This window comes from Uranotaenia lowii, chromosome 2 (assembly GCF_029784155.1).
Source record: "Uranotaenia lowii strain MFRU-FL chromosome 2, ASM2978415v1, whole genome shotgun sequence".
In the NCBI taxonomy this organism is placed as follows: Eukaryota; Metazoa; Arthropoda; class Insecta; order Diptera; family Culicidae; genus Uranotaenia; species Uranotaenia lowii.
Window position 1 is genome coordinate 385,522,616 of NC_073692.1, and position 23,809 is coordinate 385,546,424.

A 23,809-nucleotide genomic window follows, 5' to 3' on the forward strand; every position below is an offset into this window, starting at 1 on the left:
GTTCAACTTTTTCCTTGGTTTCGGTTAAGTTAAAGTGTTATTCTAATGGTCATTTGATGATCATTTAAGGATATTGGAATAAAAAACGTTCATTTTCCATGAAAAAGCCCGTATAGAAAAAATGGCAAACAACCCTATCAAATGGTTAAGTTTGAAGAAAAAAAGAACATGGGAACAGTGCGAGGACTTAAGGGATTGCATGAAGGTAAAATTAAATTTATTTTTGAGGTCAAAAATATTGAGAAATTGTATTTCATGTCAACAGCGAACCTCTTGTTTTTGATATCAATGTTGTCAAAATTTTCTACAGTAGGAAAACTTCGATCCTTAATCCCAAAAAAAAGTCGTAGGTTGGAAAAACCGGAAAATTACTTATCTTATTTGATCTTAAACTGTCATAAGTCATTTCAATATGATGTGATTGTTTCTTGAACATTGATGAAATACTACAGAGGCAGCATTCTTTATAAATAATCCCACATTTAAAAGAGAGATTAACTTTTTGAAAAGATAAATTCTTCTACGAATTTGTATATCTTGAGCATAAATCAGTCGAACGATCTGAATTTTCGGGCGTGGTTGAGTTCATTTCTTAGCTTCAAATTGATATTCATTATGTAAAAATCAATCAACTTCCAAGTGAGTCCTAAAGCAGGTATTTTATCAAGTTTCATGATCTTTATAGGGGTAAAGAGGGGGCAAAACAGAATGTGTCCTTTAATCTTTTCACATGTAAATTGGCACTTTAAAAGATAAAGTATTTGATACCATTTTGTTCATTCTATGGAATTTCAATGACATAAATTTTTATGTTGGTATAGGACACATAAGGGAAAAAGCTCAATACAGGGCAAAAAAGGTCAAATAACACTCCACTCAGATGGCTTCGGTTAAATTCAGTGGCAGATTTGAGTTTGTAAGAATATTTCACGCATCATAAATGCTATTCCAGACTCTCAAACTGGCAGCTTCGTGTTTATTTCGATTTTCGGTCCGAATTTTCCCATTGTGCATTGGACGGTTTATATGGAGGACCCTCCTCAAAAGGGGCGGTCTCTAAAGTGATCGGCATTTGGACTAGAAGTTCTCGTAATAAGCTTCCGTAACAAATATCAGCCTCTTTGACCACATGGTGGCTAAGCCATAAAAAGATTGTTTAGTTGTGCAACCATTGGACAAAATTGGACAACATGAGGCATCACATAAAAGTAGAGCAACTATTGGGCACAGACAAGCTGTTTAAATGATTTTTTTCATTTCAAATAAATACATATAACTTTTTTCGAACACTTGAACTTTTGGATCTTGTTGACCAATCCTGTACGAATGCAATCGACAAAAAAAAATTGAGTAAATTCCGTTGAAATTACTAAGATACAGCAAAAAAAGAACAAAATCATGTGCTTATCTGTGCAAAGATTGGCAAATCACCCTACCTATTTTCAATTACTCCAAAACCTGCGTGTTGCAACTTGCATCTTATGAGAATACAGGGGTTACATGAAACTTACTTTTTTATAATAACAAATATTTATTAAAACTCTTTGACAATTTGCAGCTATTTAAGGAATTGTCTGAAAATAATTTTTTTAATGTTTGATAGGTTCGTCGCTAAGCGTCACCCAGTAGAAAAAGAATTTTTTATATACATAAAAGAGAAGCTCAATGAGACGTTTCAAATAAAGAAATTACAAAAAATACACTAATTATTTATTGGACGATTTAAAATGATTTTTATTTCCCAGCAAACATAGGTATATTTCTCAAAAACTTTGTTATTCGTTTCATAAACATTATAAAGTCTGTTTCACATAGAATCTGGTCGGATAAAATAGATCATTTCTCTGCAAAGAAATAACTTACAACGAAAGCAAAAATGTCATTTTGTAGGGTTTTTATTGCACTTTAAGGAAAAAAATACATAAAAATCATTTGTCAGCTTTTCGGATGAATTTTCGAACTATTTTGTGATACCACCCATCTTTTTCTGCACAGTACTGGTAACCTCATTCGCCATCTTGTTCCACCACTTTTCCATTTGAGCGGGTTTTTTCATGATTCTGCCACATTTCTTCAGTTTGCCCTTATATATTGCCCAATATTTCTCGATGAGACGAAAATCCGGACAGTTTGGTGGATTGATACTTTTTTCAACAAAATCGATCTTGTTCTTCTTACAGATCCCTTGCCAAATCTTAAACTTACGAGCCAGTTTATCTGCGAAAACAAACTTGAATCTACCCGCAACATTCCCTTTACGCTTCGCAAGGTAAAATTTGTTACCGAGTATTTGTCCAAAATTCATTTTGACGTAAGTTTCGTCGTCCATCAAAATGCATCCGTTGACTTTCTCGTACAACTTCCTTGCCCTGGTTGTGGCAACCAGGTTTTGTTTCAGCGTCCTGTAGGGGTGTTTGCTTGCATGATACGACCGCAAGCCTTCTCACAAACAAATTCGTCGAGCTTTACTGTGGTTCGTCTTGAACTTTTTCACCAAATCCCGCTAGGAGATTGCAGGATTATTGTGAACTGATCGAATTACCTTTGCTCGTAGCTTCCGGTCAAATGTTCCACTTTTACGCCTGGTTTGTTTTGCTCGATCCACTGTAAGGGTCTCCCGGTAACGTTGCAGCACCGAATTTACAGTCGATTTTGGATATTTCAGGAACTTCGCGATCTTTACCCTTGACCACGTCGGTTTCTCTACGTGAGTGTGCAGATTTTTTTCTCGCCTTTCGCGTTCCATCGTCGATAACTTTTGACTGACTGCTTCAATCTTGATGAATTTTCCACCAGTAAGTAAACAAACCATCCGGATCAAAACACTGTCAATAGATTCTCGATGTGACAACTAGGGGCGCTGCAGTAAATGAAAAGATGCGACCAGTTTCTATGTGAAACAGACTTTAGAATGATCGTATAAAACTTGTAAAAACAGCATTTACCTACCAATGTGGAGGCAATATACATACATATTTTCAACTTCTGGCTAAAGCGATAAGAGTATACGATTTAAACGATATTCGACACCATATTCATACATACTGAAAGAAAGAAAGAAAGCACAAGTTTTTGCTCTCAACGCATGCTAACCGTTGCCAGCGACAATATTTGCTGCCTCTGTCATTGGGCAATTCTTGCAAATACTCCATATGACTTTAAGCAATCTGGTTTCACTGACGGTCGCAGAGAGAACAACAAAGCTGTTCACTTTCTTGACCCACGCGGAAGAAATCAAAGGAACGAAATAGTCTTCAAAATCTGCAACCATGGCGGACTTTTTATCATATCCGATTTAACACGTTCATCGCCACCCTCATTTTGGTTGTTTTACTTGCTGAGCCCAAAGAAAATCCCGGAGTAAAAAAGCAACCAGGGAGAACTCCACTATTTGTAACGTGTGGCTAAACTGATAGGCTAACTTTAGACGGGGCCTCCCAGGAAATGCTCCCGTTACCCGAATATGGGTGCCATGGCAACGAACGTGTTAAACCATTTAATGCGACTTCGAGTAACGATTTATACGATCTGTTACTTGCGTTAGTTGGAATAACGATTCGCAGTAACGTTTTAATGAATTGAGTTATCATTTTTAATGCGATTTTATGTTTTCTGGGCATCTCCCATTTTTAAAAAGCTCAAATTTCTCTTATTAAGTACAAAGGTATATCGCTTTTACCATAAGCTATTACACTATTTGTGAGGAATTTATTAAACATGCATTTTACGAATAAATTCATGTAAGTTCAATCAAATTAATAAAAAGGCTTAGTAATGAACATTTCGGATTTTTTTTCCAAAAAATGTCCAGATGTATGCTGAGTATTATTAAAATAATAATAAAGAATTTTTCGATCCTTAAAGAAATATGCGCTAGTTTAAACATTGTACACCTTTTTTTTTTCCAAAAATCAACTTTTAAAAAAAGTTAAAAAACATTAGATGCTGAAATCAGACCAATTTGCAATACTAAGTTTCTCTATAATTTTTTCATACCAGATTCAGTGTTAGATTTGAAGTTCGAATAAATAAGCTTTTCCAACTGATTCAACCAAAGTTGTATGCTTTTAATTTTAAGGGACTTTTATTTTGAAACGATCCTCTACTGAAGCACTGAAGTAAACATTCTGAACTTAGCATACCATTTTTAATTGCCCTTCACAAATTAGTTTCTCCATAAAAATATTCCCATAGTTTAATTGCATTTTTTTAATGATTCCCAAAGTATAAACTTTGGCTGGTAAACGGTGGATAATGTGCAACACGAGACCCCATAGTGGTCATATCACCTCTTATTCACAACTCCTATCTCTACCTCCCCGCGGTGCCGGCTGGGGTGCGAGTAACCTAAGCGGAGATCGGGTACCCAACCCCGGTGGATGCTTTGGTCGCATGCAGACTGAGAAGGTGGCCGCACGCGTCTGTTCCCCAGGTCAGGGGCGGCGTGCAACAACAACCGAGCGTCTGTTCTCCAGGTCAGGGGCGGCTCAAACAGCGTCTGTCTTGCAGCAAGCGGCTGAATTTATGAAATGCGGCTCCCGCCAGCTAAGTCCAAGATGGCAGCCCCATCGCGGGATAGGGACTTTAGGCTAACAACCTACTGCTCCCGATTCATAACTTGTTACGGAATCCGAAAGAAATGACCGATCTGGAACTTTGGCGACGACTTTTAGCATGAAAACACGGACACGAATTGGAACTTGGAATGTTTTAACCCTTGCCCAACAAGGCAAACTGGAACAACTTGCTAGAGAGGCTAGCCGCCTCAAGCTTGAAATTCTGGGACTGAGCGAAGTCCGTTGGCCTAATACTGGAGAACACAAGACACAATCCGGGCAAGTCCTGCTTTACTCTGGCATACGAGGAGAACATGCTACTCGGGAACGAGGAGTTGGTTTCCTGTTAAGCCCGCAGGCCTACGCGGCCCTCATTAGATGGGAACCGATAAACGAAAGAATAATCGTAGCCAGATTTAGAACACGGGTTAGAAACCTTACAATGGTCCAGTGTTATGCGCCAACTGACGTTGCCGATTTGCAGGAGAAAGAGCAGTTTTACAGTCAACTGAACAGCGTGGTAGAGAGAATTCCGAAGGGTGACATTCAAATCCATTTGGGCGACTTCAACGCAAAGATTGGCTCCGACAATCAAGACCTTGAGCGCATCATGGGGCGCCATGGCCTAGGACAGATGAGCGAAAACGGAGAGCTGTTTGTAGAATTTTGTGGCAACAACAACATGGTGATCGGTGGATCGCTCTTCCCCCATCGACCAGCACATAAGGTCACTTGGGTATCCCGAGATGGCCGAACAGAAAATCAAATTGACCACATCTGCATCAGCCGAAAATGGAGAAGGAGCCTTCTTGATGTCCGCAACAAGCGAAGCGCAGACATTGCATCTGACCATCACCTCGTCCTTGGCGAGATACGACTGAGAGTTGCGCGTGTCCAACGGCGTGAGGAGAAAGTCGGGTGTCGATACGACGTCCGCCGGTTGGAGAATCCAGAGGTGAAAAGGGCATACGTTGAACAGCTAGAATCCCGAGCCTCGGAGCTGCCGACAGACGGAACAGTCGAAGAACAGTGGTGTGGAATCAAGAATGCCTTTATCACGACGAGCCATGGTACTCTCGGTAAAGTTTGTGGAAGAAGAAGTGACTGGATGTCGGATGAAACTTGGAGGATGGTCGATGATCGGAGAAAGGCGAAAGTCGGAATTGAGCAGGCATGTACCGGGTCAGCCAAAGCAGCCGCCCGCTTACGATATGCGGAGCTGGAAAAGGCAGTTAAACGAGCTTGTAGACGAGACAAGAGAGCCTGGACAAACTCCCTAGCCGAAGAGGGGGAAAGAGCCGCCGCCAATGGAGATATCCGATTACTTTATGACATTTCTCGCCGCCTCAGTGGTGCAAGGACTAATGCAAGAATGCCGCTGAAAGACCGAGCAGGTCAGTTATTGACCGATCGAACAGATCAGCTCAAACGATGGACTGAGCACTTCGAACAACTCTTCCGAGTCACGAATAGCGATGGCCAACAGAACCCGCAGCTTGAAGCGCCAACAGTAAGTCGCATAAATGGCGTCAACTCGGAAGCGCCTTCGCTGGCTGAAATAGAAGCGGCAATCAAAAACATGAAATCCAACAAAGCACCTGGGATCGATTGCATCCCTGCTGAAATGCTGAAAGCCGACCCTGCCCTGTCAGCACAAATGTTGCACCGTCTTTTCGCTGACATCTGGGATACTGCAACATTCCCGGCCGACTGGATGCAGGGTATCCTTGTAAAGGTCCCGAAGAAAGGAGACCTGACAGAGTGCGGTAACTGGCGAGGCATAACGTTGATCTGTACAACCCTCAAAGTACTCTGCAAAGTGATCCTGAACAGGATCCAGGAGAAAATCGACGCTACACTCCGACGGCAACAAGCTGGATTCCGATCCGGACGATCATGTGTGGACCACATCACAACGCTACGAATCATACTGGAACAAATCAACGAATTCCAGGACTCTCTTCTGCTGGTGTTCGTTGATTTCGAAAAAGCATTCGACCGACTTAATCATGAAAACATCTGGGCGGCTCTAAGGCGACGAGGGGTCCCAGAGAAACTAGTCCATCTCATCGAAGCACAATACGAGGCATTTTCGTGCAAGGTCTTGCACGATGGTGTCTTGTCCGAACCAATCCCGGTAACTGCTGGAGTGAGACAAGGATGTATCTTATCACCGCTACTTTTCCTCATCGTAATGGATGAGATTCTGATTGGATCGATCGACTGTGCACCGAACCGAGGATTGCCGTGGAATCCTTTAACAATGGAGCAACTGAACGACCTTGACCTGGCTGACGATATTGTTTTGCTCGCCCAAACACAACCGGACATGCAGAGCAAACTCGACGACCTCACCGAAAGTTCCAAGGCAGCAGGTCTCAAAGTCAATGTCGGAAAGACCAAGTCAATGGAGATCAACACAGGAAATCCCTCCAGTTTCATGGTAGCTGGGCAACAAGTTGAGAAAGTGGAGTGCTTCCAGTATCTTGGTAGCCAGATAACGCCTGATGGTGGTACCAGGAAAGACATCGAAACCCGGATCAGAAAGGCCCGATTTGCGTTTGCGAGTCTCCGAAACATCTGGCGGTCACGCCAGATCTCTCTACGAACAAAAATCCGAATCTTCAACTCAAACGTCAAATCCGTATTGCTGTACGGGTGCGAAACTTGGTGCACATATGCGGTGACGACGCGAAAACTGCAAGTATTTGTAAACCGCTGTCTGCGGAACATCATCCGCGCTTGGTGGCCTGGCAACTGGATCTCGAATGAGGAACTACATCGCCGGTGTCATCAAAGGGCGCTAGAAATCGAGATTCGGGAACGTAAGTGGAGATGGATTGGGCACACGCTGCGAAAAGATGAAAACGAGATTTGCAGAGAGGCGCTTGACTGGAATCCAGAAGGTCATCGAAGAAGAGGCAGGCCCAGAAACTCGTGGCGGCGAAGCCTAGCCGCTGAAATCCGAACTGTCGACGAGAATCTTGACTGGGACCAGGTGAAGTCGCTGGCTCCGGATCGTCAACAGTGGAGGTCTTTTACCACGGCCCTATGCACCGGAGGATCGGCGCGGGATCATTAAGTAAGTAAGTAAAAAAAGTATAAACTTTCTGTGTTTTTAACCTTAAAGGCTGATACGGTCAAAATTTGGTCAAGGGAAAACGCGTGTAAATCGGTGAAATCGTTTATTTAAAAAATCTAATTAAATTTCTTTTTCAAGTTTAATGAGTATAAAATTCAGAAAAAATATTCAGTTAAACCTACGCTTTTCTAAATCCGAATTGCCGGGCCTTACGCTCAACCCTTGCCATCAGATTTTGTACAGCCACCTTGTCCACCTTCTTCGCCGCAGAAAGCCAGTTTGTCTTGAACTGCTGCTCGTCCTTAGCAGTTTTTTTGGTCTTTTTAAGGTTCCGCTTGACAATAGCCCAGTATTTCTCAATTAGGTGGAGCTCTGGCGTGTTGGGAGGGTTCTTGTCCTTGGGAACACCCTGCACGTTGTTGGCGGCGTATCACTCCATGGCCTTTTTACCGTAATGGCAAGATGCCAAATCCAGCCAAAACAGTACGGAACAACCGTGTTTCTTCAGGAAAGGCAGCAGATGTGTATTTAAACTCTTTTCCACGTAAATTTCTTGGTTGACTATATAAATTCGATTCATTAAGATTTTCAATTCTTGTGTTGTTTCTAAAGTTTAATGTTTTTTTCTTTTGAAAACTCGAAATCTTTGTTTAAGGTACTTTTTCAAAGAAATGAAATTGAAATAAACATTTGAAATATGAATAATAAATTTTACAATTCCTGTTTTGTTTTAGTTGTAACTTTGATTCTCAAATTAATATATGAATTTCATTTTTTATTTGTTTTTCTAATCTTAATGTTAAATTGGAAAAAAAAAACTGAAATATGGTTCTGAATAATTGAAGATTTCGAAAAGAAGGTTAATCAAGTGATTAAGTGCTACAAAAACGCTTTCATGTAGTTTACGTTAATATTGAAGATATGTTGTTAATTGATCTGATTAATGCTACTTTTATTGTAATTTATTTAATGTAATTGTATTGTAATTTAATTAATTTAAAAACCTAAATTTAATTTTAAATTTTGAATTAACCTCTCGAGCTCTAATATCTGTATTTCCATGAAATTTCTTTTCTTTTTGGATCCTAAGTATTAAATCTCAATGATTTTTTTTACGGTTATTTGAAGCAAAATACTGAATTTTTTCCTAGTTCCTTTGTTTGTTTCAAATATAATGTACTCCATGGGATGGTTTATAAAAAAAAATCTATTCATAGGGACCCCCCGAGTAAAACTGTTCTGGACCCTCCGATGGCTCAATTTGGCTCTGTTTTTTTTAACTATTATTTGAATAATATTTTCGATTGCAAGGGAACTTTTAATATGTTTCGGTTTGCATATACAATCACAAATAAACATTGATGTGAAAAACGATATAAATCCTCTCCAAAGTGTTCAATACAACAGTTTTTTCACAAGAACAGTTCACAGCAGCAAGTTTCTCATCAACGTAAGAGATTTACCCTGATTTTTTAAAATAGTTGTTTACTGTTTTAGGTTTTTCAAAATTTTATTTTGATGCTTGATTAAAGCTTTCTACTCTTTTTTACTGATGACAAACAAAAATCAAAACAAAATCAGCCTTTTATAAAGATTTGATATATTTTCTCTGTTAAATTCCCTATATAAGTTTATAAAATTTAAGTCGAAACTTACCTTTCTCACGTTCTGCATAGCCGTTATCGATTACCGCTAAAAGTCCGATTGATGGAAATTAGGTTCGTTAGAAACTAATCGAATCGTTGGCTGGCCACACACTTATCACCTTCAAAGGACAATAAACAGCAAATAGCGCATCACAAACAAAAACACCACACGAAAAAACGAACGAATCGAATCGAAGTAAGGGTACGAAAAACAACCAAATTATTTTCTACTCCATTAACAAAATCATTCAATCGCAGCTAATGCCTTCTTGAGTGGAGTGGAGTGCGATTTTTTTTTCTGCACCATCATCGTTTGCCAGCATCCAACACGGGGCGGCCGAAGTTAAATGACGATGAAAGAGGGAAAATCTTTGCCCACACAAGAAAACGGAAAAACAAACCCCTGCGATGATAGGAAAATTCCCTCCTCATACCGTCTTTCTTCGACTCACTCAACAACCCCTTTCGGGGCCACCAGTTTGCAAATGAACCTCATTGAGGATTTCTACCCAGACAGCACAATGCCACCCACTTTCTTCCTTCGTACCGTTATAAGATGAAGCCAAAACGTCAGAAATGATGAAACCGATCCGGTACCAGAGCCAATAATTGATGGTAAATGGTAATTAATTTATATCAATTCACTGAGGCGTGTGTTGTTGATTTGGCTTTCAAAAAACAAAATGTTTTTTTCGATAATCAAACCATATTAGAAGATCCTCAGATTGAAAGATCTTTTCTTTCGAAAAAAAATAAAACAAGGGAACTTGAAACGTTTTCGTAAGACTTCATTTTTATTTGAAAAATTTATTTCCATATATTTAAAAAATGTAAAATGTTCCGGTTGAAAATCAACACGTATCAAGTAAGCCAGTCTTGAGCCAGAGTGGGTTTTCTCGCGGAAAAATCCTTTTGCTCTTAGATTGGCATATAAATAATGCATTTATTTCGAAAGTTCGCCACCCATCAATTCGAGAAATGAAACAAATGCAAAGGCTGTAATATTCAATGAGGCTTGCCTAGTTTTAAAAGTTTTAAAAAGACATTATTAAAAGAATTATAATTATTTTGAATAATTACTAATAGCGAATCGATTACGAAAACATTTGTATTGTTGATCCCACGAAATAATAAAAAAAAATTCTTATCTGATGAACTAAGAATTTTTAAATTTAAATGCAGAGCAAACAGAAAAAAGTTTAATATAATTGTACTTTTACATGTTTTAGCCTGAAAATAATTTAGACCAGCTTTTTATGCTTAATTTACATGACTTATGTAAATTCCCGAAAAGAAAATATGCCATCGTAAACTTACACGACCATCGCAATGAAACCGTTCCAGCTCATTATTTCTTTTCAATTTGTGAATAACTACAATGATTAAGAAGTCTTTCATGATGTCCGGTGTTTTTTTTGTTTGTGAAACGATTCTGCTACACATCGTTTCATGCAAAAATCATGTAAAATTACAGAAAATTTACTAGATAGAAGGACGCATGGTTTTTTAGGGCTTCGTTTAAATAAAGTAAGTTGTACAACACATTTGACCGAATGTTACATGAAATAAAATTTAACATGAAATGTAAAGCTCAGTTTTTTTTTGTGTTTTCTACACAAATTAAAAGATTAATTTTATTATCTCTCTTAAATAAATAGCCCTAATTTAAAAAAATAATGTTTTTCAATGTTCGTCACATTTCAATGCCATCCATGGCCGTAGAAACGAGGGGAGGGGAGGGATTTGACGAGGATAAAAATTGCTAAGCTAAATAATTCTCTACTACAATTTTTCAAATAATTTTTAACTTGTTGATAGAAATTAAGTCTCGAATAACGAATTTTTATAAGATATGACTACGCTTGCCAATTCATCTAAATTTTTCTCAAGTTTTTGCACTTTATTTGCAAAATCAAACAAAAATTTGAGTTGAATCATTAAAATGGGGTATTTGCGGCTAAGTAAATTTTATCAAAATAAATGTCAATTATTTTCTAAAGCTTAAAATATGAATTTAAATTGACTGATGTATTTCGATAAACTGAAATCAAGTGTTTTTCTGCATGATTCTTATTTAAAAATTATGATATTGGCTAAATGTCCCGAATTTGGTCGGCCCGGATACTTACGAAATATCTGGATAGCTAAGGAGAGTATAATTTAGGAATTTGTGGTTTCAAATTTGATTATCAACATTTAAATTCGATGCCTGTTTATTGTTACTGGATTTCAGTGGTTCATCATTGGGAATAAAATCCTGATTCGAATCTCAGTTTTTCATTTCAAACTTCTTTATTCGAAACTTAGCATTTCGGAATATGAAAATAAAATATTTAAATTTACAAACCATTTGTAAGATTTGACATTTTTACTTTTAATTCTTATGCAGAATTGAAACTTAAGACGTTGCTAACGTTATAAAATTGAATATGTCCAGAGAACAAATCAAAAATAGACTTAAGTTAGTTTTTCCATAAATATATTGTAAACACCACTAGAGATAAAAGGCTGAAGCCTAGGATCTATCAATAGTAAATAAATAAATAAAGACAGTTTCATAATGGTGATCCAGAATTGGAAAATCTGAAACTATTTCATCATTCGCAATTTTCGTTCAGGTTCAAAAGTTGAATTTTGTATGAATAACTAAAGAAAGATTCACATTAAAAACCAAAACTTGAGAGTTCAAGTAAGAGATTTCTGGTGGAAATTTTGATCTTAATTTCGCTTTTTGGCTCATCATTAGTAAGAATTTATGTTTGGAACTTAGATTCAAAAATCGTTTTCGAATTCGGGATTCAGATTTCGAACTTAGGTTCAAAAGGAAGTTTTCATATTCAAAATCAATATTAAAAATTCAAATTCAGCTCGAAGTAAAAATAAGTAATAATCAAGATTAAAATATAAATGTGAGGATTTCTAAGGATTCATTTTACAAGCGATTGCAGCTTCATGATTTTGATTCTGAATTCAAAACTTAATTTTCATATTCGATCAGAGTCAGTTTGGAACACAAACCAAAAGAAATCACAATTATAAAATATAATTCTGATTTTTGAGGAACATAGATTTATTTTTATTTTGCAAGTTCTTAACACGAAATAAATTTTTATGTATAATTTTTTGTGGCCAAAGAACTTGTACTTTATTTTCAAGATAACATTCAACTGAAAACATGTGGTTTTTTGTGTAACATCATTGATTTTGCAGATTCTTCTTAAACCAAATTTCAAACTAAAATCTTTGGTTTTAATCGAGTTTACAAAAGTTTTAGACAAATCTGATTTGAACCGCAAACTTAATCTTTTACTTTTATTTCTAAATTTTTGAAAAATTTCTACCAATACAATGTTTCAAATGGTCATGCTCGTGGAGTTCTACTTTCTTATTTCAGTAAATATAAAAAAAAGCGAATCTCTTATTATTTTTTATATCTTCTTGAAGAAAAAGTTGGAAACCTCTAGGACTTATTTTCGAAAAATAGAAATTGAAAAAACTAATCATGACCTCGATCAATGAACATTAAGAATCGAAAAATCGTCTTCCTTTACAATCTTAAATCGATTTCAAAAGGCATCAAAATTCACATTTTTCTTATGTGCAAAGAATTTAAAAGCAAATTTTTTCTATCAGTTCATGTTTCAAAATATCTTTTGCAAATACGTGAACATTCATTATATAAATTTTTGAACATTTCGAAAAATTTTCAAATAAAGGTTATAATTCAATGATCAAGTCTCCTGAATACCACGAGTTATTTTCACCTGTGGGAAAATAGTAAGGTATTGAAGTTTTCTTTTTGTCAATTTTTCCCAATTCTGCAAAATACAAGAATTTTAACGGTTTTGAATGTGGTTTTAAACGAGTGTGATCTTTAAAGTTTCTCAAAGCATGAGTCAAGTCGTTTTTTGTCTTCAACAAGTTGTTAAAAAAGTTATAAAACACTCAAAAAGACGATCTTGAATGATGTCAAAATCAGTTGTTTTCTAATTAACTAAAATTTCTAAAAATCATAGAATTTAATTCTTTCAATGCGTTGCACAATGGAGAAAAAGTGTTTAAACCGCGAAGAAATTCAATATCTTCCGCACTACATGAACAAAATTTATGAACATATACTTTCCTTTATCGAAAACATCCGCAGAATCGATTGAACATAGTTTCAAACACCGCACAAGCTTACGTACGGAGATAAAGTGCCCTTTTAATCCTTTATTTCCCTACAATTAGAAAATAATCCAGAAAAACACTGATTTGGACTTGAAAAATTTGAGCAAAAATAGACATTTCTTGTATGATTTTTTCGAGGAATCAAAAGAAGGCTGTTTCAGCCACCGTACGCTTTAGAAAATGGACTTTTGGCTGTTTTAACCATAGTTCCCTAAATTTCTTACATATTGCAGAAAAGCATGTTCGGGTTCGATAATTTGAAATTTAATGGGTCTTTTTTTGTAATATTTTTACTGAAGTATTGAATGAAGGCTATTTGAGCCACCGCACGAATTGGAAAATGGAATTATGGATGAATTTACCCACTATTTCATTAGATACAATTTTCAAGAGTGAGTTTTTTTCCGAGAAATCTAATCAAGGCTGTTCGAGAAATCGCACGCTTCATAAAATGGAGTTATGGCTTAAATATTTGAAAAATGCTCGAGAATTTAGGGTTAAAAAGGCCATACTGTGCGGTGGCTCAAATAGCCTTCATTCGATTTCTCTAAAAAAAAAATCTACAAAAGGTATGTCTCATTGTTTCTAAATATTCAAGTGCGAACTTACTGTTTTCATTTTTTTTATGAAAATATAGGAAAATTGAGTGTAAAATCAGACATAACATCATTTTATGATGCGTGCGGTGGCTTCAAAACCTTCACTCGGGTTCTCGAAAAAAAATGACACAAGATAAGTCTTATTAGGTTCAAAATTTTCATGTCCAAACGTGCTTTTTCTTAATTAATTGAAAAATTTAGGGGAAAAGTGGGAAAAACAACCATAGCTGCATTTTCCAATTCGTGCGGTGGCTCAAATAGCCTTCTTTTGACTCCTCTAAAATATCATGCAAGATAAATCTTATTTGAATCAAAATTTTTAAGTCCGAAAATGCTTATTCCTCAATCAATTGGAAAATGTAGGGGCATTGAGGGTGAAACGGTAATAACTCCATTTTTAGATGTTTGCGGAGGCTGAAACAACTTTCATTCGATTCCTCGAAAAAAATCACACAAGAAATATCTATTTTGTTCATTTTTTTCTTAAAAGGCACTTTATCTCCGTTCGTAAAGTCCAATCGATTTTCGTACGTTTTCATCTAAAGAATGTATATTTTCATTGATGTTCACGATCAAATATTGAAAACGAATTTTGGACTTATGGCGTGAATTTGACGATCGAATTTTGAAAACCGACCATATTTATTTTGAAGATTGATTCAATAAACTGAACTGTGCCAAATTTTTACTCGATTTGACTTGATTTAGGGGTGTCTCAAAGTTTTGTTATTTTGATCCTCGAAAATCTCCAAAGAGAAAGTCAGAGATCAACGGGAAAATCGAAATTTTTCATTTTGATGCCGAATGACCTTAAAAAATGCATAAAACCCGTCGATATCTGGTGATATTTTGAGAAAAAAAGGTCACAAATTGACTGTAGTATTTTTGAAATCACCTAAGAGGGGACCAAAGTACATCGGAATAATCGAAATTTTAATTCAGATGCCAAATAGTTTATAAAGGACGAAACTTCAAGATCTGGTGTTATCTCGAAAAAAAAATCGGAAAAACTGACATTCTAGGACTAAGCCGTTTTTCGTAAAACCGGCCGTATTTCGGGGAGCCACATTGTCGATTTTTATCTGAAATTTTTTTTTATCGAGAATACACCAGATCTAGACGTTCCATGAATATTCAAGTCATTTGGCATCGAAATTACGATTTTCCCTTTTTTTCTTTGGTCTCCCCTTAGGGTGATTTTTGAGGGTAAGATAACCGAAACTTTGAGCTCTTCCAGCCAGGCACTCATAAATCAATTCAGATCGAGTTGAAATTTTGCACATATAAATTATTTTTGCCAATCCTCAAAATGTATTTCAATCTTTTGGGTGCCATCCTAATCGGTAATTTTTTTTTTGTTCTTCAAACAGTAAACTTATGTAAGAAAGCTGCAGTCTGTGCCGAAGAGGAAAGCCTTCAAGTCTTCTAAGACAACGGTCATGAGATCGAATCTCCGTCTCGGCATACATTAAAGTTGCCAGATTGCCGGTTTTATCCGGATTTGCCCGAATATTCAATATAAAATTTGAGAAAAGCCCGTTCCCGGTGGTACGGGTTTCATTGGGAAAGCCCGGAACTTTAGAATCATTGTTTCTTGATTTTTGATGAGTTATTCCTAGGTTTTGACCAAATTTGCTCGAATATTCCCCGAATTTATGTCGACAATAAAATAGCCTGGATTTCTCCGGTCCAGATACGTGCTGAAAATATTCTGGCAACCTTAGCATGCATAATACATTTTCTAAGTGTCTGTGGTTTGAGCATTTGTAAGATGCTAAATATCCATAATTTCTTCGGAAAATGTACGCTCAGAGCTAAGTAAAAAGGAATCTCTTCGAGGAAACATCAAGTTCTTGTGATCGTTTCTAAAAATCAGAAAAGGGATCAGCAAAAAAGTAAGAGCATAAAATTCTGCGATTCACCTGCACAAGTGCCAATTACTTAAACGAATATACATAGCTACAAACTGCTACGTTGCATTTTTTTGATAGACAGGTAAAGTTGCAGTTTTTAAAGGTGGCGCATGCGCCACTATCAAACACGCAACAACGACGCCAGTTGCATAACGCGTCTCGAATATTGATGTTATATTTTTGTAAGCAAATTGAGTTTGACTATGTAGTTTTCTCGCTCCCGGTCGGTGAAATGCTTTCCACAAATCGATATTTTATTTATATCACTAGATAATTCTCCCACATTTTCAAAACAAACCGGGCTAAGTTCATCGATCAAAGACAGGAAACCCGCATATTAGATCATCGCTCGCTGCCAATTAACCCTGGCGCTAAACCGTATCCAACTCCAACATCCATAAAAACCACTAATCCGAGTCAAAATATTATCTTATGCTCCCATTTATTAACTTATCAAACGATTTTGAATGGGCAGTAGAAACACCTTTAAAAGAAACACACTCTATTTGTTTGTAATCAATTGGAAAATCATTTTACAAACAAACATACGCAACACGCACGAGCTTCAAGTATCAACGCGTATAAAATTGGTGCCACGAAAAACGAAAAAAAAACAAACTAACCAAACACGAGACTCCGACAAACACGATCCGGTCACGATCTTCGGCAGTGATCTTCACTGCAGGAGAGAAAATTTTGCACTGCCGCTAGTTTTCATCACTTGCAGCACAAATCTCGGGGAGGTTGTAACGAACGGGGAGAAATATCTGGCAATCATCCTGCAGGCGAAAGTCCGTGGCGTTTTCAGTTGGAAATTGAGATACATTTTGAAGGGATTTTAGTTTTGTGTTTTTTTTTTCATCATATACCGAGAAAGTGATGGGAGATCAAATGTTCAATATTTTCTCTAGGCCAACGACAAGATAATTGATTGGAAGTTCTGAAATCTGGAGTGTCTTCAATCTCGTTTCGATTGAGTAACCATCCATCAAAATCAAAACTGAAAATTTCGCGAAAAGCGTTCGTGAGAAGACGAAAAATCCATTGATAAACTGTATAGACAGTGGAACAGTTCTTAATTAACTATCATATTTATGGATATGATATAGACGAATCAATTATATATAAACGGAATCTGCATAATTGAATGCTGGGTTTGGTCTTCACTGGTGGGTCTATTTTAATCAGCACCATCATTGAGGCCAGCGAAGTTGTTGTCTCGATAGACGTGCATCATCCTCCTCTTGAGTATGAACTATGTAGCTTTTATTGATGACTTCGACGCACCTGCTTATGACTTCCGTCGTGCTGATTTTGAAGGCTGTGTGTACTTTCTTCTCCATTATGACTGAAGTTTGTGCCCCTGGTTTGACCTCCTCAGACCCCCTCAGACAAATACTCCCCTAAAACGGCTTTTTTTATTAGTTGTTAACCTAGGTGGTAAATCCAATTTACGGATTGCATTCCAAGGCACGGCGAGCCACCGCGTCCCCCCAGTTTGCTACTCTGTGTCCATGGGTACAATTGGACGACTCATGATACAATGCTAAGGAACACTGTACCCCCTACGCCATAAAGTCCACCTGGGGCCACTGACCTTTGTTCCCACCTCGAACTGTTTGACACACTTTGCTTCAATAGTGGGAGGTCAATTCGCGCTAGTGCGCTCCAAGGCAATACTCGTTTCCGAATCCTCGATCAGCATACCTCACTCTAACAAAACTCGATGCGCAATCCCTCCTCTGACGAGTTAGGACCCGACATCTCATCGTGTGAATGAGGTCCTCACATAGCGCAACTACTAACTTTGTGAATCCAGTCCAAGATCCAGAAACACAAAGCGAGTTGTTGACGACACTTTCTCTGTTCAAACACGCGGGTAGGAGGGGTAAGCCCCCTAAGCCACATGTAGGACTCAGACTCCTCCGAACTCACAAATAGTGTTGACTTAAGTCACCACTCAGCGCAACTACCCGATCTTCAAGTCGGGCGCATGACCACCCAAAGCGCAGATCGAGCTATAGAACGCCCTCATCAGGTCACACTCGCGGTTCAGGTGCAACAATTCCCGAAACGCGTGACGAACCCTGACACCTCCGGCAGAATGTGCCTCTCGGACACTGACGTCATGGCCGTAGGAACGGGGGGGGGGGGGGGGGGTTTTGGGGGTTAAACCCCCCCCATGAGGGTCCAAAAAAGCAGGCGAGGTATTCTACTCTATACTCAAAATTTTAAATTCATAATGAAATTATGATAATAGAGCAAAGATATTCAAGAGTAACTATCTTGACTAAAAACTAATGCAAAAACCTCAAAAATCCATCCCAAGCTTAAAATCTGCTACAGTTTTCAAAATTTTCTCACTGCTTCATAGAATAAGGTTGTCAGATTTTTTTCAGTTCGTATCCGGGCCGGACAAATCCATGCTGTTTTATATTAAAACCTGGCAAAAGCCGGGTATTTGATTTCAAAATTGTCGACCAAAATCCAGGCAATACCGGGCAATTTTGGTCAAAACCTAGGAATTGCTCATCAAAAATCTATAAAAAAAAACTTTAAAAAACCTTTCATGATTATTTTTTTGAAACTTGCTGCAAAAATTTTGGACGCGTAATTAAACAAAATTACTACACAATTTGTTTTTTTTTTTTTAAGTTTGATTTAAAGATGAGAATGAAAACAAACAAACCCCGGCAAAATCCGGGCTTTTTCAATGAAATCCGGGAAACGGGGCGGACCGGACTTTTCCCAAATTTTATATTAAATATCCGGGCCAATCCGGTTAAAACCAGGCAATCTGGCAATCTGATTATAGAAATTCAGTTCTGAATATTAAATTTTGTTATCTTTTTAAGTTGATATTTTTCGGTGATTGTTGAGCCAAATAATAACAATTTCTTTACGTTTCGGCCTACTGGACAATTTCAGCCATCTTCAGAAAAACTGTATTCAGGTAAAAAATATACAAAATTTTAAATTAACACACTTAATTTTCACAATTTGTCTTAAAATTACTTCACTTTTCTGCACTTACAAATTGTATCGCCGCTTGCTTCCGTTACGACTGTCTGATTTAATTTGAATCCAAAACTTTAACCGCTTCTAACAGCTTCTTCTGTTATCCAAAAGATAACAACAACTGGCGGTGATCAAAACTCGTAAACATCAATATTAAATTTTAAATGAAACCCATTTTGAAGGTTCTGTTTCCATATTCCCATTACAAAAATTATATTTCGACATATTTTCGTATTTCTGATTCTGTATCAAGTTTAGGATTCTTGATTTTCAGTTCGAGTAATCATAAGAAACTAAGAATGGAAAGCTGATTTGAAATCCTGGCTCAAATTCGGTTTTACATTTCATATAAAATTTGAATAATGTTTCTCGAAAATCACATGCATTTTCAGTAGATTTCAAATTATAAAAAAAGAAGAATTTTGTTTTATATTCATATTCGAAATTCTTAAACTTTATTTTAGCACAAAATTTAAACATATAAAGCTTCTAGGTGGCGATCCAAAATTCAAAACTCAGATTCAATTTCATCATTTGAAATTCACATTTTTAACCAGATTCACAAAACAGATCAAAAATCAATCATTGAAATGATGAATGAAGATTAAACCAGCTCTACAGAATTTAAATAATAGATTCATGAATGAGGGCTCAAAGGCTTGGAAAGTTCTAATCTAGAAGTAAGATTCCTAAATCATATTTTTTGTACATTTCAAAAATCGTATAGAAATTTGGAAACAGATTCAAAGTTCAATTGAATAAATTTTTCAATCAACATAAAATAGTTAAGAAATTCAAGAGAACATGAACTTAAAAATTAGCTTGTCAATTCAATTTTCAAATATTATATTTTTTATCAGAATTAGTGTGTACATACAATTCAACTGAAAATCACAAATCTAAAATAGAATTTGAGTAAATTTTCAAATTTATGATTCCTGCAAAATATCCCAAATTATATTAAAAAAATCATCCACATGATTTTTATCATGGAATTGATTCTTCATGAAAAATATTTCCAGTTAAAGAAACATGTACCTGATCTTCACTTAAAAAATCTGCATGAAATACTTTATTTTTTCAGTTTATTGTTAAACATTATTAAAATTGCAGTTTTTAAGGCCTAATTTCAAACTAAAATCATAAATTTAGTTCAAGCTTGCATCAAACATATTTGATCCGAATTTTTTTTTTATCTCTTACTGTTTTTAATTTTGTAAAATTTTATTTATTTTCATCAAAGGTTAGAATCTTAGAATTTGCAAAAGAGAACTTATTTTATGCTCAAATCAAATAACTTTGATCTACCAGACTTTTAAACAATTTCAAAAATTTTAACCATCGATGAAAGCAAATTTCATATTTTGGCTTCATTATGAAAATTTAGCTCACCCTTTAGGCTAAGGACCACTGTTTTAAAGTTACTTTTTTAAGGTTTTTTTAAATGACACTTTATCATCCTTGTGGCATTCGTGCCTTCTCTAAAGTTACGATTTCATACAAAAACTATTAATGAGTACTTCAAAATGAATAATCATCTAGTTACAAACATAATTTGTTTTATTTTTTTTATTCGTGTGTTGTTGGGCAAAAAATCATAGGTAAAAATAAGTCACCAAAACCCCCCCCATGAGTCGGTTCTTCCTACGGCCCTGACTGACGTGATAACACGTCCCAAGTGATCGGCCCACCATTGGCCCCCACTTTGCGCATCTACTCATTTTGCGAATCGGGTCTATACCCACCGAAGCGCAAAACGAGTTGGCGATCGCTCTCCCTCCGGTCACGTCCGCATATCAGGGCCATGACCCCCCGAAAGCGTGTTGGACCTCCACGCACACACCCAAGTACTGGTACCTAAGTACCCGGGTGCACCACTTCTTCTGCGCGGGTTTGGCAGACCCGTCGACAGCCTCTATTTAGTGGGTTTGGTGTAGTTCTCTTGGCCGTACATCTGCAATACGCCGGACTTGCAGACACGTTTCCACTCTGCACCACGGGGAGGTGGAACTACGTCGCAGAGCCCCCTAAAACGGCTACGACAGTACGACAGTTAAGGGGCCATTCAAATATTACGTAACGCGTTTTGGGGGGGGGGAGGGTATAACAGTTTGTTACGCTTTGTGAATTTTGTATAGAAAATCTTAAACGAATGTGTTACGTAGGGGGGAAAGGGGGTTGAAAAAGATTGAAAATTGCGTTACGTAATATTAAGTACTGTGTAAGTACTTAACTCGTGCTTACTTAAGTTCAACATGTTTTTGGAGAGTCGTGCGTCTGGTTCAATAAATCTTTTCGCCTGAGCTGCTCCCTCTGCTGTTCTGCAGTTGGAGACAATAGTGGTGCATTTCCAGTGCTTAAGTTCCATAATTAAGACACTCTTCGATTCTCCACAGATAGGTTGTTATTAAATGAGAATTCATTGCGTGATATGTGGAAGATTGTATCCCATTTACCCGAAAACCATTGCCCAGAATGAATTTTTCCCAGAATGACAAATACCCGAAATCAAACCCCAGAATGAACCATTTCCCAGAAAAAAATTCCCCAGAATGCACCATTTACCAGAATTTTTTTTTCCCAGAATGGACCATTTCCCAGAATTTTTTGCCCCAGAATGGAACATTTCCCAGAATGGCACAAATCCCAGATTTTTTCCTCTTGTATTTTTATTTGTTTTTTTTTCTAATGAATTCTTGTAAATTTCATATGATTCGAAATTCATTTTTTCAAAATTATTTTTTTCAATGAAACTACAACTTTAAAATTTTCCAACTAAATTTATTTTAGAACCAATATTGTGCTTTGTTTATGGTTTATGGTACTTTAATTGATTCAATGCTTACCAAGGTCCTTTAAAAAACCGTTTTGGTATCCGACTCCTCACGCTGCGCGTTCGAACTTGAAAGACATTTTGTCCTTCACGCTATCGCGTGGCGGACGGGGCTAAGGGATCACCCCTAGCTTTCACGCAAACCTAGGAAGCCCCGGCAGACCTAGACCAATGTTATGGGGCCGCCGCTTCCGACGGCGGGTAGGCGGCCACCTCGGATTTGGGAGCTTCGGCGGCTTTGTGCCGCCTCAGCCCCTTCTTCCTCGTTGGTTGCGGCTTTGCCGCAAAAGAATTAAGTTATGAAACCCCAGTTTTTTCTAACAATTCCTCTTTTTTTTAATAATTTCTAGTAAGGATAAATGGTTTCAATTTTCTGGGAAATGGTTCTTCCGGCGAAAAAATTTCTGGTAAATGGTTCATTCTGGTGAAAAAAATTCTGGGAAATGGTACATTCTGGCGAAAATTTTTCTGGGGAATGTTTCGTCTGGGGAAAAAAATTCTGGGGAATGGTTCTTTCTGGCGATTGAAATTCTGGGGATTTTTCATTCTGGGCAATGGTTTTCGGGTAAATGGAGTACAACCTATGTGGAACCCCCAGCAGTGAGACGTGCTAACGGTCTAACTACTCAATTTCTCACGTCTCACTACTGCACCGTTATTGAGCAATATGAGAGATCCAGAGCGCCGAAACTGGAAGGAAAACAAATGGCTATAAAAGATCATAGGATTGCAACGATCAATCGAAAACGTCGTGTTTTACAACCCATCCGAAACCCCATCGAAGGGAGAAAAAAAAGTGGTTCCCCCAGAGTAGGAAACTTAAAGTGTTTTCCTCGGGAAGTGATTATTGTGCTCAAAAGCTAGTTTTCAGTCCCTAGCTTCTAATGTAGTAATCGAACATTTTTGGTCCTTCGAGCCGGATGGGATATTTGAAAATTTTGGACAGTTCAGTGACAGACAATGATATTGTGTTGCCATTTGTGGTGGACATTTTGTGTTGCTGGACGCTCCAATTGTATTTGGAAGCGCACAAGACAAACAAAGCGCTATTCTTGTTGCTGATCGCCATCGCTGATTCCTGATAGCATCGGACGCTAGTGATTGGGCCTAGTGAAGAGGACGGACCCTTTTTTGAATTCGCATGTCTGTTGTTGTTGATGTGTGGTTTTGTTAGACTTTTGTGGTTGACAAATGGTCAGATTTTGTGAAAAGTGAATCAAATAAGTAATCGGTCAGATTGCGTTCGATTTTGAGTGGAATCATTTAGTGATTCAGTCAGTTTTGTGTCGGATTGGAATTATTGGTTGAATTCCTATTGATTATCACCTAGTGGTATCACAGACGATTCGACTTGCTCTGCGATTCTGTGAGATTTTGGTGATATTCTACTTGCAAATAATAATAATAGTTTATTAATGACCCTTTAACCTTTTAAGTCATTCAGGTCAGTCTGCTTGCAAAGTTTGCTGTGAATTTTAGAATTGAGTGAAAAGTTTCATGAAAATGGAGGATTACAGCATCATGAAAAAGCAAAAGCGTCAGTTGCGGGCTTCCATGGAAGGAGTAGCCAACTTTGTTTGAGATTACAAGCAAGAACTGCAAGTAGAGGTCAGATTGAGTCTGATAGAGTCGACGATCAAGAAGTACTACCTGGTAAGGGTAAGACATAAAAATGAAGTGCATTTGGATGTAGCAGACAATGATGGTGAGAAAGAGGATGCGAAGGAAACAGAGGCTGCTAAGAAACGGAGATTGCAGAAGCAGGCTACGGAGCGCGAAGCAAAATTCGATGAGGAAACGCTGGGGGTCGAAGAGCAGTACTGTACCCTAAAAGCACCACTCCTCACGTTGCTTCCGAGGAAGGTTGAGGTTTTGAGTGTGTCTGGGTCTGCAGAAAGTGCTGATACCAAATCTCGTGTCAAGCTTCCGGACATCAAAGTGCCAGTTTTCTACGGAAAACTTCGAGATTGGATTCTGTTCCGGGATATGTTT

General features: G+C 37.4%; 1 protein-coding gene across 7 annotated transcripts in view; it reads right to left on the bottom strand.

Annotated features, from left to right (window-relative positions):
* Positions 1 to 16,706, bottom strand: part of LOC129744250 (D-beta-hydroxybutyrate dehydrogenase, mitochondrial) — a 307,586-nt gene extending 290,880 nt beyond the window's left edge. The window contains exons 1-2 of one of the 7 annotated variants that reach the window (XM_055736674.1): positions 16,590 to 16,706; positions 9,295 to 9,403 (exon numbers count right to left, since the gene is read on the bottom strand). In XM_055736674.1, coding sequence (XP_055592649.1) covers positions 9,295 to 9,312 — 18 coding nt within the window. In that variant the 5' untranslated portion in view covers positions 9,313 to 9,403; positions 16,590 to 16,706. The other 6 variants (XM_055736681.1, XM_055736677.1, XM_055736675.1 and 3 more) reach the window with 6 other exon arrangements.
* Positions 16,707 to 23,809: the final 7,103 nt, after the last annotated feature.